General features: G+C 33.7%; 2 protein-coding genes across 2 annotated transcripts; both read left to right on the forward strand.

The window, feature by feature from the left end:
- The first annotated feature begins 1,270 nt into the window (after positions 1-1,270).
- Positions 1,271-3,921, forward strand: LOC110688029. Its single transcript, XM_021864697.1, has 2 exons — positions 1,271-2,048; positions 3,391-3,921. Exons 1-2 carry the CDS (start codon positions 1,792-1,794, stop codon positions 3,632-3,634), a joined length of 501 nt encoding a protein of 166 aa, XP_021720389.1. The 5' UTR covers positions 1,271-1,791; the 3' UTR covers positions 3,635-3,921.
- Positions 3,922-5,627: 1,706 nt separating this feature from the next.
- Positions 5,628-15,333, forward strand: LOC110688030 (AT-rich interactive domain-containing protein 4-like). Its single transcript, XM_021864698.1, has 15 exons — positions 5,628-6,802; positions 6,891-7,079; positions 7,742-7,795; positions 7,928-8,016; positions 9,168-9,447; positions 9,527-9,583; positions 10,016-10,047; positions 10,238-10,373; positions 10,460-10,633; positions 11,300-11,935; positions 12,377-12,514; positions 12,675-12,773; positions 14,270-14,370; positions 14,486-14,576; positions 14,696-15,333. Exons 1-15 carry the CDS (start codon positions 6,641-6,643, stop codon positions 14,819-14,821), a joined length of 2,364 nt encoding a protein of 787 aa, XP_021720390.1. The 5' UTR covers positions 5,628-6,640; the 3' UTR covers positions 14,822-15,333.
- Positions 15,334-16,818: the final 1,485 nt, after the last annotated feature.

Raw genomic sequence — 16,818 nt, forward strand, 5'->3', positions numbered from 1 at the left:
AGTAAAATATTTAACACACGTCTTTTCAGAAATTAAATAAAAAAATTTAACACACGTAGTTTAACACGTGGGTCGGCACTCGGTAGTAAAACCTCAAACAAGTTTTTACAAAATTCAGTGCTTCCTCCATCTCTTATCTACATACCTATTTTTTTTTTTGGGTTTTAAAATTATATGTCTATTTCTATTTAAAAAATGTACTTTTTGACAATATTTTCTTTTTTTTATGAGTTGTCATATTTTTCTTTTATTTTTTTTTGTATTTTTGAGATTATTTTCCAACACTTTCTATATTTGTACTTCCCAATTAATTTCCGTGTAAAATGAAAAGTAGGCATATAGATAAGGGACGGGGAAAGTAAAAAATTATGGTATACGGAGTACTTTTTAATTGCTTTTTATTTATTACATTTTGATTTTTATAGTCAATTTTTAAAAACTTTGATTATAAAAAACAAAATCATATCAGGTAAGATTGTACTACGGTATTAAATTTGTCTTGAAATGTACAAAGCACTTTTTTTAAATATCAATTTCTTAGAATTTTTACTCCTATCATATTGAATATATACATGATCGATTTTTTTTTTATTTTTTTTTTCAAATACTCCCTCCATCCCTTAATTTTTGCCTCATTGCAAAAATGTGGGTTAAACTTTTAAAACCTTAACCATGAATTCTCGTTGATCTATAAGTGATAATATATCCACGTGGGATCTTGTTAGAATTGTCTCATTGTATAGTTTATTAATATCAAATTTTTATAATTTTTACGCGTATAGAAATGGAGATATATGCGTTTGAAGACGTGTATTAAAAATCGTAAAAAGTCAAATGGGGCAAAAAATAAGGGATAGAGGGAGTATGTATATTGTAGACCGTGTGTAATTTAAAACGTAAAGAATAAAACAATAGAGACAAAGGAGTATATATATATATATATGTATGTTACTTTGTAGTTTCAACTTATAATGAGTATTTTTATTTTTGAAAAAAAGAAAACCATAATCAATGCCATGAAGTTTTTTTTTTTTTTTTTATTAATTTTGTAGACAACGGATTATTTTATAGTACTTAAGTAGATATTGAAAAGTGTATAAAATGAGACTTATATTTTATTTTTTTAAAAAAAACAAATGTTTTCATGCTATCTATATAATAAAAATAAATAAATAAATTACATCACATCAATATGCACAATGATATAAGAAAAAGACTTCATTTAAAAGTTTAATGTTTTTTTTTTAAAAAAAACTACTTTATAACAATTTTAATTTAATGTTGATAGGGAGAAATACTTTACTCGTACGGTATAAAATGAACACTTTTTACAGGTCAATCAGTTCAGTTACACAAGTTAACATGATTTAAACTAGAATATAAATACAAACATTATTTAATGTACGAAGTATCTAAAAAAAAGAATCCAATTTTTTCCTTAGCCAATACTCCGTACCTTTCACAGATAATTAGCCAGCTCAGTTACACGGGGCTACTGCTTGAGTGTGAAATACAACATTTCTCAAAAAAAATAAAAATAAAAAATAAAAAGAATCTACCATGATTTGTTTGTTTGTTTATATATCCATCATTCATTTCATTTAATTTCCCCACTTCATTCCAACTTTCAATTTCTAACACCTCACCCTTTATCTCTTTCTCTCTCTTACTCCATACTTAAGTGTCACTCCCTAATTAAAGAGAATCCTACTACAAACAACCCAAGGAAAAAAAAAAAAAAAGATAGAGAAATCTCAATATTAATAAACCCCTCCAAAAAAGAAAAAAAAAATGGTTTTATCATTAGTAGGAAGTATAAAAGGTGGAGAAATTTCATCAGCAGGTTTACGAATTGTAATACTTCAGATTTCAGAGGTTGAATGCTCTAATATTGTGGTTAAATCTGGGTTAAGATCCTTAACAAGAACACCCATCAATTCAATATCGTCAAAAACTAGTTCATCTTCGATGATTATTGATTGTTTTCTCAAATCATGCCATTTATGCAAGAAGCCTCTTTGCCCTGATAAAGATGTTTACATGTACAGGTAATTTACTTGATTCATTGCTACGAACATACATTTTTTATTAGTGAGTAGTTATGTGAAATAGTTGTATATGTATGACTTTATTGTAAATTATTACATGCACTTGGGATTACTCAGATCGAGTACCTAGAATGGTGCTCTTGCTGGCGCGTGAGGTATCGTTTGGATACGTACTCTTTGGCTTTGATATCATAATGTATATAGTTAAATAATTTTGGAACAATAATTAATTAATTTTAGATATTTTTCATAGAGTAGTAATTTATGCATGATTTAGATAATTAAGTTTGATTATTTTTAATTGGATTTTAATTACGCCCTTAGTCCATTAAATATTTGTACTTTTCCGATTAATAAAGTTGTTTACTGGCTAGTGGTGGTTATTGTCACATTGATTAAAGATGTCATAAATGATGCTTATCCATAAAGTATCAAAAAATATCCTAAAAAATCAAGTGAAATTAGGTTGGTTTAGAGTTTAGAACTTCTACTTCAAGCTTTAACCATAAAAACTAAAGTGGTAAATCTTCATCATATCGGGTTCTACAAAAGCCCACGCCAAACAATAAGACGTACTTCACATAAAATCAATTGGTGATATATGGAATAGCACACTAATTTATATGTTACACAATTAATTTTAACTCACACATTGATTAATTTTCTAGCACAAAGTCTTAATAAACTTATCTAGCAATAGCAACAAGAATACTTACTAATTTTGACATATGAATCATGCCCATAGAAGTCCACTTCATAAACAGTGTGAAGTGTCAACATGATCTATAATAAAATAATTTCCTATAGCCCATTGGACCACATAATTCCAAATAATTGAAACCAATGCAATTTGACTCATAATTATTTTAATAGTAAACCATACCAAGTACTACGTATTATATACTGTATTTATATTTGTTATTGTACTTACATTTCAACTAAGTTCACTAACCTACCACCCAACTTAATGAACAGCAACTAATTAACTGGCAATTGCAGGGAATTAATGAAATATAACACTGAAATTTTGCATTAATTAGAATAATGTTTAATTTCCACCAAAAAAAAAACAATTTTAATAGTTCATCTATATGTTGTACACGGTACACTAAAGCTACTTTATTGCATCATTTGCTCAATTGAGAGAGCTCCCGGTTAGCAAAAAATGAGTGTATGAATCATACGTATGTTGCGAGCATGATATACCTAGGTGTGTAATATGAAGTACATAGTTCTACTGCAATTATTATTATGAACTTAATTGTGTACTTAATTAAACGGCCCTGTTAATATTATTAGCAAGGAAATATTGTTATGCTAATATATTTAATCATGTATGCAGGGGTGACCAAGGATTCTGTAGCATAGAATGTAGGAACAGGCAGATAATGGTGGATGAGATGAAAGAGATTGAAGTGAAGACCAAGAAGAGGCTTGCTACTTCTACTACTTCCATAGATTGTGCTGGATGTGAGACTTGTAAGCTATTAGAGGTCCTTCGACTTCGTCGACATCACCGTAACAACAAGTTTAAATCATTAGTCCCTCCTACAAAACAACAACCACCTTTACTCTCTTTTTCATAGTTTATATGATATGAAATTATGAACCATATGATATAATGTTCAGTTGATCATATATACAAATATATACGAAGTAGTAATTAGGAGTATTTTGGTGTAGAAATTTGGTATGGTATGTAGCTAGCTAGCTAGGGTTTATAAGAGCACTTTACTAAGTGGCCTGGTCGGAAATTCCAAGTTAGATCATTTAGCAAATGTAATCAATTTATTTTATTTTTTAAGCTAAATTTCGAATTTTCAATTATTATTTACGAAATTGAAGGAATTTCATACAAGTATGTTTATTTAACTGAGTACATGTATCAACTTGAAGGTGATGATTCATCACACTCGAGCAAAAGGATGTTTTTCTTTTAACCGAGATACATTTTTCCATGTTTGAGCTAGCTTTATCGTCTTCCATTGATAGTACGCACGTAGTACATGTTTAAGGTTGTAATTTGGATCGGATCGGACCATATATGGCAGCCAAAGGCTCCTCAATATAACACCATCATGTTTCGATTCCCGTCACTATCACAAAGCATGATCGTTGTCTCTAACAAAAATATAGAGCTCGAACTTGTGACGTCAAGGTTACAAGGTGATCTGAATTCCCCCTAACTCCACCAAGCTTATTATTACTTTTTTTTTATAAAGATAAGGAGAAGAGCCCTATCGGACCAGAACCTCTCACAGGTCCAACTCAACCCGAGTTAGCGAGCTAGATATTTGGGAGCGGGGAGGAAGGGTAAGGGCTCCACCAAGCTTAATTGCTAGTTGGTTAATGTGACATTAATATGCTTACTACGTTTTGTTCAATTTTTAGTTTATATAAAATACATTAAGGATGACTTCAAATAAGTTTCAATATGTTTGATTCACTAATAATCCAGGTTTTTTTTTTTTTTTTTTTTTTTGGTGTAATATTTTTGGGTATTTTTTGTGAAATATAAAATATTCTATCATTGCACATAATTTGAAACATAGGTAGTATTTATAGTTTTGTAAAGAGGCAAATAGACAAGTCATACTTCATACAATAAGTTCAAATAAGTTAATTTTTATTGAATACAATATAATTAGCATTTTTCTTAACTTTTTAGTGGCCTATAAGCGAGATAACAAATTAGAGTCCTAACTGACAAAGAAAGTAAAACGAATAAATGAATTTGCAACAATTATATATGCGAAGTATATTTTCTGTTATATAGTGGTTATTTTCTTTATGCTTAATGAAATATCAAAAAAAAAAAATAAAAAAAAATCAACTTTCTTATTTAAAAAAAAATAAAAAAAATAACACTCAACTTAATTAATCATACGATACAATGTATGTGAGCATTTTTTATGCAAAATCACTAGAAATAGTCTTCGGAAAACTAATTCATATATACCTGAAATAACTTACTTAAAGCTTGAACTCAACTTGAGATCACTTAACAAGATATGGCCTATCTCAAATCAATCTAACACAAAATTTGAAATTATGAAAATACACATTTTTATCTATTTTAATAGAAAGTTAAGTAGACATGGAAATAATTAATTTGGAGAAAAAAAATTAATAGTGAAAGTAAGCAGTTAGGTAGTAATATAGAAATTGTGGAAAAAAAGTTGAGTAATGTTGCTATGTACGATTAAGATTTGGACATGCTAATGAACCTGGGCTATCGTCTCTAACAACTATGTTTATATAACATCCTTGAACATGAGAACGAATTCATAATCTTTTAATTTTATACGATACGATATTATTTCTTTCATTATGAGACATTTTTGAAAATTTTAATACAACTACTAATTGGGTAGCTAATGTCTAATGTCGACCACCTTACTACAAGGTAGTTGTGTTCTATATCTAATTGACCATGAAGCTTAATGAGCTTAATCACTCTCCTTGAATTTTATTCTTACTATATTTGTGGTGAATAGGCTTCAATCAATTGAAAATGGACATATTTAATGCTATCAAGGGTATTTTAGTCATTTAACCAACAAAATTTCAAATTATTGTAAAGAAATGAAGTTGCATCACTTTGCTCGCTTGATCCTTTCTTAAAACACGGTTATCTTCCTAATAACACAAAATTAGCCAAATTCAAATATCATAAGGTTGAAGAAGCTTTAGCTACTCACTAAACCTTAAAACCATGAAACATTAATACCACGTACAATTAACAAGTCCAAACTACTTCTCCAAGTCATCAATCAATTGCGTTGGGTTTGATGCCAAAAAAAAAAAAGGAAAAAAAAAGAAAGATCAGACGAATCAATGAAATTCCAACAAATTCTACTTCCACACCAACAACACTAGATCTTAGAAATTTAATTAATTTGGTCAAAAACTTTCATAAAAAAAAATCAAATCAAAAATACCCAAAATTAAAAAAAATAAAAAAATTAAAGATGCTACATACAATAATACAACAACAATCTAGATTTCTATCGATTAAACTTTTTAATCTATCAATCAAAATCAATTTCAATTCTCAAGTGGGTTTTCTTAATCGGGTTCGGGTATCAAAAGCAACTCACAAAAAATCGTAATACTTCAAAATCCCCCTTCTTCAATTTACAATTCATTATCCCTAATCTCAATTTTTTTTTTCTTTCTTTCTCTCTCCTCAAATCTCCCAATTTCTTCTCTTTCTTCAGCACCGCCGTGTTTTCCGCCGGCTTTTAATCGCCGGCAACCGTTCTCCGGCTTTTATTTTGTTGTATTTTCGCTTCAATTGGTTCTCTGAGTTGCGATTTTTGCAAACCCTAGTTTTGCTTAAATTGTGAAATTCCCCAATTTGATCAGTTATTTTGGGTTGGATCAAGTTGGGAATTTCTGGGTTTTGGTTTTTTTCAGCTGGGTAATGGAGCAATTGAGCGTTTTTGCGGGAAATTTACGAAGGGTACGATATTATTGGGGAAGAAGGGTTTTGTGAAGTTGCTGTAATTTTGGTGAAAAAGAAGTTAATTTCTTCTTTTTTTTTTTTTTTTTTTTTTTTCTGGGCTTAATAATTCTATAATAATAAAAATATGATGTTGCATAATAGTAGCAATGGTAATATTCAAGGAAGTTTGAAGCAAAGTTGTAGTATATTAGCAGTTTTATGTGATAGTAGTAAACTTAAAGAGTGGGAAACTGAGGATCGGCAGCGATACCCTTTTCCTGAGCTTGAATCTTTTAGCCGTTTAGAGGTATGTGCTGAATTCATACTTTTTTTGCATAGTTGTTTAAATTGTGTTTTTGTGGGGAGAAAGAGTGATTTCTTGGAATAATTTGCAGGTTAGGACACTGAGAAATCCGAGCTTGGATGAGTTTGGGAGGACCCTTGAATCGTCGAAGCCGAATGTTGTATATTTACAGGGGCAGGTGTTGCCAAATGATGAAATTGGGAGTTTAGTATGGGATGGTGTTGATATGTCTGATGCTGAAGTGATATCTGAGGTGTTTAATCATGTGTTGCCTACCACGGTATGTGCATTTGGCGTTATTTTGTAGTGTATTCGTGGTGTTCTTATGTAATTGCAATGCTTTTTTAAGAATTTGTACTGAAATTTTGTGATGGTAATAACTATGTTATGAAGAGGATGAAGATAGATGTATCAATCAGTTATGCTAAGACTCATATAGGGAACTTATTGATTAGGGCAGTAATGCTTGTCCTGTCTTAGGAGCCTTGTAAGTAATTGAAAGGCATCGATTCATTTTATTGTCTATGTGCTATACAGCAGGCAGTTATGTAATATTGAATGTATTATGCTAGTGCCAAGAAGTAGAGGGTTTGTTCTGATGTGAAGCTGAGTGAGAAATTGAGAATTACCCTTCATGTTGAAATTGACCTTCTGCTTTAGATAATATACAGAAGCAAGTTCTGTAAAGGTTGTAATTTTGGAAACAGTGTCTGACTGGCCTTGGGGTAAAGTTGGTATGCTTTTAGACTTTCACAGGACTTGTTGAAGCTTACATTCTTGTTGTTGTTGATTTGCTTCTTCTCCTCTATGGTTTGTAGCTTAGAAGTGGTATCAACTCCAGGGCTTGTATCCTGACATTATATCTAAAAATGTACCAGGGTTTGTAAAACAAGGAAGTATATCACTGGAGAGAATTTGATATTGAGTATTGTAATTTTGTAGGTTTATTTGGAGATTCCTAATGGTGAAAAATTCGCAGATGCTATTCATTCTAAGGTGAGTAAAAGCCTAAATTTGTCATTTCATTATTGTTGTGTGTTGAAAGTGGCTACCCATATCATTTGCTGCTTAAAATTTGATTTATCAGGTAGTATATCGACTAAGACTTGTTATCCCTCCTTTTGGCAGGGGGTCCCTTACGTCATATTTTGGCGGAATGCATTTTCTTGTTATGCTGCTGCTCACTTTCGGCATGCATTCTTTTCAGTTGTACAGAGGTATCGGTTTCACTTAAAACAATGTTTTTCTTGTTACATAACCATATACTTCCTCCGTTCTAGTAATATTGCAACAACTGGACTTTTACACTATTCATCACGCTTGTTTGACCACATATTATGATTTATGCGTAAAGTAAAATATAGTCCTGTGGGATCTTGTTAGATTCGTCTCGTAAAATACTTTCATAATATCAACTTTTTATAATTTTTACTCTTATATAATTATAGATATTTAGCATATAAAATGTGCTTTGGGATGCGTAATTTCATCCTTGTTGCAATATTTGTGAAACAGAGGAAGTATTCTATGTAGAATAATTGTATTGTGAGACAAGGGAACTTGTTTAGGGCCATTACTTTCCATTTTTTTTTTTTGTTATTGGACTTTTGATTACTTGTCCATTTTTGAAATCTTATCCCTTAGGTTTACTTTCCTTTTAGGGCGCCAATAAATGATCTTTATCTGTTGTTAGATTGTCCTTTGATTTTAATCTTGTTATTCAATCTTCATACAAACATATTAGTTCCTCAGATATTGCAGTGTTGGCAAAAGGCACCTTATAATTTTCAGATCAAGTGAATAGGATCCTGTGAATCTGCCATGAGTTTAGAATTTGGCATGCTTAGTTGGTAGTTTGAATTTGACATGGTTGGTAGTTTGAATATGACATTGCTTGAAGTTTCTTGCAACTCTCAAAAAACTTTTGGCATGATAAAAATGCGTTAAAGTAGTTAGGTTGTCTTTAATACTAAATTCTGTCTCAAGCTTATTGTGGCCAAAATTTGCATGATAAAAGAGCTAATTTGAAGACAATAAGAGGTTTCATTGATGACAGTATGTTTTGTCTTTGATGTGGGAGAATATTCAAATAAAAGATTTTTTTTTTTTTTTAATTATTTTTTTTTTTAAATTTAACCATCAGTTAAACTTAGAGAACTCCTAATTTCCCAAGGAGCTTCAGGGAGAGCTTTTTATTTAAGGCTGGAGGTGAATAAGCTTTAGAGTACCTCAATTTGGGATCAGTTAATATCAGTATATGGCCTGTGTTACTGATCAACTGCATGGAGAAAAACCTGATTGTGTGGTGTTTATTGCTTATGCATGTTGATATGTTTAGGAACTATAATCTAACTCTTTTTCCATGCAGTACGCCCTGCCATACCTGGGATGCTTTCCAACTGGCTCATGCATCATTTAGTCTTTATTGCATTCGGAACAATGCAGTGGTTCCCCGGAACAGCCAAATGGCTGGTTGTAATCTGGGGGGGCCATCTCTTCTTGGGGAGGCTCCCATTGTTGAAGTTGCTTTGCCTGAGGCTGATGATGGTGATGAAGAAGATGGCTCTGGGAGTAATCTTTCTGCTGTTAAAATCCATGACGATGAAGTGAGTGTGAGATTTTTGATCTGTGGGGTGGCATGCTCATTGGTGAGTCACTGAATTATGAAGCCTGCTTGTTTCATGGCTATGAAAAGGACATTTGCTGATATACACATCTCTTTTGTAGGATGCATATTTGTTGGGATGTTTGGAGGATGGACTGAATGCACTTTTGGGCATAGAGGTAAGTTCACCTGTTCAGCACCCCCCCCCCCCTCTCTCTTTTTCCCCTCTTTATAAACTCGATTTATCTGTTTTTTTTTGTTGCCATGTTTTTTTTTTCCCCTCCATGTATAAGCATGGAGCTCATCTTCTGTACAGATTATTTTGTATTTTTGCATATGGACACTTGGTTGAGCAATAAGTTTTTTGCTGGTTTTCTCCATATCATGCCTCTTTAACGTCTATCATGTCTGTTCCAATGCACTGAATGTCATGAATGGTGCTGAATGCAATTTTATGGCAATTCCTGGCCATGAATGTGGCTGGGAAAATTAGAAGGGCTTGTCTATTTTTCCTTTTCTGTTCTTTTCTTCTTCTTCTTTTTTTTTTTTATTTTTTTTATTTTTTTATATATATATTTTTTCTACTGTCTAATATGTTTTTAATTTTTTAGATGCGTGGGAGCAAGCTTCAGAACCGCTTCAGGTATTGTATGAATGTATGCTTGGTGATGTTGCTGCTTATTTTTCCAATGTTGAAGGGTGATAATAAAATAGAGAGAGAGAGAGAGAGAGAGAGAGAGAGAGAGAGGTGGGGGGGGGGGTAAGGCTGATAGAATTCCATTAATTTGAACCATTTATGGATCAATGAATTTTGCCATTTCAATGTGTTGCAGTGCCCCACCACCACCATTGCAGGCAGGTACATTTTCACGTGGTGTTGTGACGATGAAATGTGATATATCTACCTGTAGTGCTGCCCATATATCTGTCCTGGTGTCTGGTAGTGCACAAACGTGCTTTGATGATCAGGTGAATTATTTTCTTGGCTCATTTTTGGTTCTTGATAGTTCTTGAGTTGGACAATGTATTTATACTTTGTTTTAATGAATGCTCAGCAATTGGAAAATCATATAAAGAAGGAGGCAATTGAAAGAAGTCAGCTCATACAGGCAGTGCCTTCTTCAGAAGAAATTAAACTGCCTTCATCTGAGCCTCGGACATCTGACTCAATTGCTTGTGGGGCAACAGTTTTTGAAGTCTGCTTGAAAGCACCATCATGGGCTTTGCAGGTTCTTGATTCAGACCCTTGTTCACATATATTTTCTGTTGGAAAATGATATTAGTGGAGTTTATTAAGCAGATCCGGTAATACGGAGAATAAGCATCTTTTTGGGCGATGAACTTTGCTCGGATATGATTGCCTACTTTTCTTTTTCCATTTTATTTTTTCATTTCATTCTATTATTGAGTGGAGGCGGAAGCAACCAGTCTTTGTTTATTTGTGAGATAAGCTTTTTATTTTTTTTTTAACTTTTTGGCTTCTGATCCCAAATTTTTATTGCTCTTGTGCTTGATTTGCAACAGTATATCACGGGTCCTGCTTTCAATTTGGGAAAGTTTGTTTTAAAAAAGTTTGCCTATAGATACAGGAGTTTGTCTTTCTGATGGTGATGTCTTATAAAGGTTTTTAAGTGACATGCTTCTGTCTGCTATAGATTATAGATTGCCTTTTGGCTTGGCTGACAACTTGATGTGGATAGCAATGTAGTAATAATTGGTTTCCTGGAGTGTAGCATTGAACTTTTCTTCATTGAAGTGCGCTTTCTTAATGCCTCTAAAGGTCAATGTTGTATTTTTGTGCAAAGATCTTACCGTATCTTGGTTGTCTCAGTTTTTTTATTTATTTATTATTTTTTTTAATAAGTATTATATTCTAATAAAGATTGATGTTTTAGGTATTGCGGCAGCTGGCGCCGGAGACATCTTACCATAGCCTGGTAGCCCTTGGAATTGCAAGCATTCAAGGACTGGCTGTTGCTTCGTTTCAGAAAGATGACGCTGAACGTCTTCTTTTTTTCTGCGCAAATCAGGAGAAAGATAGGCGCCCGCATAATGATGATCTCACTGCTCCACCTAGTTGGCTTAGACCACCTCCTCCAAGCAGAAAGATTTCTGGAACTGGTCAAGGATCAAGTCCTTGTTCACACGATTGTTATCTGTCTGAAAATCAAGCTGCTACAACAAAAGCTGAGCAAGACGATAAAGAAACTAGATTTTATAATGGGACTTATAATCCAGCTTTTCCCATCCGGCAGAAGATAAAAGTAGCAGCTATGAGGCCCATTCCTCAATCTAATATTCGGAAAATGATGCCTTTTACGGGTATAGTGCAGGCAGATAATTATGATACTGGCCAAGTGAAGCTTAGTTTGCCAGCGCTTCCACCTACAAAACATAGTGTCTTGACATCAAATCCTGCACCAAATAGAAGGGCAACAAATGCTTTTCAGGCCAAGCAGATCATATCCTTAAATCCAATACCTTTGAAGAAACATGGTTGCGGCAGACCACCTATCCAGTTATGCTCAGAGGTAAGGATCCCACTTTTGAAATCATAACACTATCACTTGGCTTAGTTTACAGTCTTTACACTCTGTAATGTCTGGCACAAATTATTTATTCCTTGTTACTGTATATGATGCTATCCATCAGGTCTGTATTGCATCTATTAGCTGTAAAATCTTAAAATTAGAAGATGCAATACTCCCTGCCCTACGCATTACCATGAGCATTGTCTGACTTTTTCATAGCTGTGCTTCACTGGAAGCTCACTAGCTTTGTCTTTTGGAAGTATAAAGTAATCCACTCGGATATTTGATGATTTACGATATTGGACAGTTCAAGATTTTTGCAAATTTTGTCCAGGGTTGATTATATTTCTGCAATATCAAATCGCTTGTTCTGATTAAAGTAATCCTTATTGTTTTATCTGAATCTTGGGTCATCCTAGACTAATTACTTTCCATTTTCAGGACGAGTTCTTGAAAGATGTAATGCAATTTCTTATGCATCGTGGACACAGTCGGCTTATCCCTCAAGGTGGGCTAGCAGAGTTCCCTGATGCCATTCTCAACTCTAAACGTCTGGATCTATACAACCTGTATCGAGAGGTATTATGTGGTTTCTTCTGATGTTGTAATGTGTAAACTGATGCTATTAATGCAGTATGCTGATGTAGTGATGTGGATAAAAATCTACGGAGAGGGGTCATCTTTCTTTAATGTACTATGTTTGTTTCTGGAAAACAAGCTGAATTTTTTTCGCTTTCAGGTTGTTTCAAGAGGAGGTTTTCATGTTGGCAATGGAATCAACTGGAAAGGGCAAGTTTTTTCGAAGATGCGAAACTACACTGCAACCAATAAAATGACCGTATGTTCTCTTATTACACCTGTCTTGCTTTTTTTGTAGTATGTAAATTATCTTCCTCCACTCCTAGGGTGCAATGTTATAATACAGGTATATCTTAGGGCAAGGTATGCTACATTTTGTCTATTTTTTTTTCCCGCCTCTCACCCTTTTGTTATGCTTTTTATCCCCTTTTGTTGGGGGTGTACCTCATTTTGAGGGGGAGGGGTTTTCATACTGGTTTCTCCCTACTTCCCCTGCTTGTAGTTGGGAATGTCAAATACTTTACCCCTCTTCCCTCTTTGGTGACATGATAACCCTGTTCAATCCCATGTCAGCTCTGAAGCCCTGTTGGACATTCTGACTTTGCAAAGTTCTGAATCTTTTGATTTCGAAAATGCAAAACTTTTCCACCTGATTGTGATGTTAAGGTATGCTTCGTCTTCAACATTTGTTGAGCTACTCCGGAGAGGACTGGTAGCCTTTAGGGTTTGCAAGAGAGAAGATTTTGATTGAAATCCAGAAAAGGCCTGATTTGCAGCTAATCACAAAATCTTAATTTCTAATCAAATTCCTAATATCAAAATCTTAATTTCTGAATTTTTTAGAGATGTTAAATTAAACAGCTATCGCTGACGACCCTTGTCCAGCAAAAATTGGGTCTAAGTTACCTCTATTTCTCTCTTCGTTATGTCTTTTTGTCTTCCATTTTAATATTTTCCTTACCTGCATTCCTCCTCTTCTATCTGCAGCTCTTAGCTCAAAGCCCATTGCCATCTTTAGCTAAATTTTTCTCTTTTTCTTATTGCGAGTTAGTTTAGTTGGATTGCCACTATCCTCTGATTTTTTTCTTTACCAACTACCATATTACTGGGGCTTTGATTTTAGAATTTTATCATTTGAACATAAAGTTTAAATGCTTTTTCACTTGAGGTATATATATTTATTATCTATTATGGATTGATAAAATTTATAAAAATTTGATATTTTAAAACTAGACAGGGAGACAAATCCAATAATTATATTACATAATAACATTTGTGAATATACTTGTGTATAGATTTATCTATGGTCATATTGTTTGCATGTGTGTACTTATTACCAATCCTGTGAAGTCTGTCTTGTCATGTAGCAACTCACTCTCTCTGTGCACCTTATCCTTGTTTTTCTTTGTTATCTGAGTTTTCACATCTATCCTCAATGTCTCATTGGCATATTCCTCACAATAGCGCATGTTATAGTTGAGGGCACTCGTCTCCCTTGATTCTGGTCCCTGTGTCATATTGTGGACTATATGGGAGGTGGACTTGTGGGTGTTTTTTTGTTGAAATGTTGCTGTTTGTGGTCTTTTGTATAATACACTTCTTATCCTACATTCTTTCAATTTCGATTTTTTTCCTTAATTCCATAGTTGAGCTTATTAGCTTCTAGGCAATTGCTGTGACTTCTTTTGGGTAAATATCCACTAGAGACTTGAAATTGTAAGATGAGATATTGATGTTTGCTTGTGATTTTGGCAGGGTGTTGGAAACACTCTTAAGCGACATTATGAAACATACTTACTAGAGTACGAATTGGCTCACGATGATGTAGATGGAGAATGCTGCTTGCTATGCCATAGGTATGTGCTTAAATTTTAGTATTGTCCCATCAGTTTCATTAATCGTTACGTTCTTGTGTTTTTTTGCTTTCCCATTTGAACATTTTTTCACTCATTCTCTGCCACCTATTAACAGTAGCGCAGCTGGTGATTGGGTCAATTGTGGTATATGTGGGGAGTGGGCTCACTTTGGTTGTGATAGACGGCAAGGTCTTGGCGCTTTTAAGGTAAAGTGAAATTGTCCAATATAGTACGGAGTACTATGTTTTTACAATCTTTTAATAGCGGAGAATGTACTTGGATTTTTACTTGGGCTCACAACAATGTGTCATCTTCGGTTTTGCAGGATTATGCAAAAACAGATGGATTAGAGTACATATGTCCACATTGCAGCGTCACAAATTTCAGGAAGAAGTTGCACAAGCCCTCGAACGGGTTTTCAGAAAGTCTTGCGTATTCAAGACACGTGTGATACTCATATTTTCGAATTTCTTTTCATCCTTTCACCTAGGGTAGTACTTTTGCTCCCATGGTTGAAAAATTATTTCGATATTCCTGGGGAAGGGTTATCAATTGAGGGATTTCTGGTGATATTTGAAAATGGACGATACACCAGAGGAGGCAGGCAATACACAGAAAGCGGATGGAGAAACAGTGAGGCAAGGAGGAGGTGAAACACGAAAGCTTTAATCTTAATATAACTTTTGTTTCGTTTTTTAGCAGTCCTTTTTTTCCTTATCAAGGGAGGCGCCGTGAATGATGGCAGAGTTTATCTACAGGAATAGGAAATAGATCCCAGGAAAAAAGGTCTAGTGTAAAATAATTAGAGCATATGATTTGTATTTAGGTAGATGTAGCATTATCAATATCAAAGCGATGGATCATTCAATTCTTAATAGGAGTTGACATTGTTGTTCCTCTGTCTAACAACAGTGTAAAGTGCCTTATTGTTATTTTTACCATTTTTGTCTCTGCCTTGCTTCCTTTTTCTTCTTCCCTGCGTAATCGTGAAACTAGTTGTAGTTAGATGATGTGCGAACTTATAATCGTGTTTTGAGAACATCACCCCTCCTTTAAATGTTACTTGTTCAAATGAGGAGCTGTCTTTATCAGTTGTTTCAAGGTACCAAATCTGTCCTATTTGATGATCAATCCCGAGTTCGACGTGGTTATTTATTTTTTTTTTTTCCAAAGATAAATATAGAGTAATGGGATTGAGTCAAAAACTTTTATCTTTATTCAATGGTATACTTCGTATAAGCATCTACTGCAACAGAAAATATATAAATTCACTAAAATTAATGTTCAAAATTCATCTTTTTATTTATTTATTTATTTATTATTTTATTATATATATATATATATATATATATATTTGATCCATACAATACGAGAATTAAAGTATTAGCTTCTTAAAAACCTCTGAAAAACCCTTTGAAGGGACGGCAAACTTTAATCTGAGGCATGCCTAAGAGGAAGAACGCCTAAGAGGAAGAACAGAGGAGGAAGTGTAGGATGTTTCGAAACGAAGAAGGAGATTGAGGCTATAAACATTCAAAACAATGAAGATTTACTTTCTTCAAATACCAAAACTTTTGATTGCCTCATATGCATGGATATTAGGCCAATAAATAACATCTTCCAACCCTACAAATTCACAAATAATCCTACTATTACTACTACTACTTGCTCCCACCCTTTTTGTATAGATTGCATTTCTAAGCACATTGATGCTAAGGTTCTAGAAAACATCACTTCTATCAAGTGCCCTGATGTCGGTTGTAAGATGGAAATCGAGTTCGATTGTTGCATCAACATCATCCCCAAACTTGTTCTGGATAGGTTGGTATTTGATTGTGTATGTTTAATTGTTTATGTGTTTTACGTAAATTTGAAAACATGACTAGTGAAAATATTAAGTTTTACATGTTGATACATTTATAAAAGTCTCAAATGGTGTGTAGGTGGGAGGAGAGTTTGTCGAAATCGATGATTTTATCATCTACGAGTTTATATTGCCCATTCAAGGATTGCTCGGCAGCCCTCCTGGAGGCAGAGGAGGGCTCGTGTGGGGAGGAGGCTGGGGTCGAAAAATCGACAAAGGTGAAGGCGGAGTGCCCACATTGCCAGAGAAAGTTTTGCACCAAATGCATGGTTGCATGGCATGATGGAATGGATTGTGAGGCATTTGAGAAATTAGAGGATATGAGAAGGCTAATGAGGATGTTTTGCTTAGGAACCTTGCCAAGGAAAAACGTTGGGTGAGGTGCCCTAGATGTAAGTTCTACGTTGAAAGAATTGATGGGTGTTCAGAATTGATATGCAGGTATGTTATTTATGTTCAATATTCGTTAGCATTACCAATTGACAAGTGACTTCTAAGCTTTAATAAGCAGTGGCGGATCTTGACCGAAAATATTAAAGAGGCCGTGATTTAACTCTTTTACCCCCTCGTTCAAAACAAATAAC

This window comes from Chenopodium quinoa, unplaced genomic scaffold (genome assembly GCF_001683475.1).
Source record: "Chenopodium quinoa cultivar QQ74 unplaced genomic scaffold, ASM168347v1, whole genome shotgun sequence".
Taxonomy (NCBI): domain Eukaryota; kingdom Viridiplantae; phylum Streptophyta; class Magnoliopsida; order Caryophyllales; family Amaranthaceae; genus Chenopodium; species Chenopodium quinoa.

What these genes read in the sequence shown, in the direction of transcription:
- LOC110688029 (XM_021864697.1), top strand. Translation starts at nt 1,792, where the DNA reads ATGGTTTTATCATTAGTAGGAAGTATAAAAGGTGGAGAAATTTCATCA. An exon ending in AAAGATGTTTACATGTACAG is followed by an intron (nt 2,049 to 3,390) that starts GTAATTTACTTG and finishes TCATGTATGCAG; the next exon opens with GGGTGACCAAGGATTCTGTA.
- LOC110688030 (XM_021864698.1), top strand. Translation starts at nt 6,641, where the DNA reads ATGATGTTGCATAATAGTAGCAATGGTAATATTCAAGGAAGTTTGAAG. An exon ending in ATGCACTTTTGGGCATAGAG is followed by an intron (nt 9,584 to 10,015) that starts GTAAGTTCACCT and finishes TTAATTTTTTAG; the next exon opens with ATGCGTGGGAGCAAGCTTCA. An exon ending in AAGGTCTTGGCGCTTTTAAG is followed by an intron (nt 14,577 to 14,695) that starts GTAAAGTGAAAT and finishes TCGGTTTTGCAG; the next exon opens with GATTATGCAAAAACAGATGG.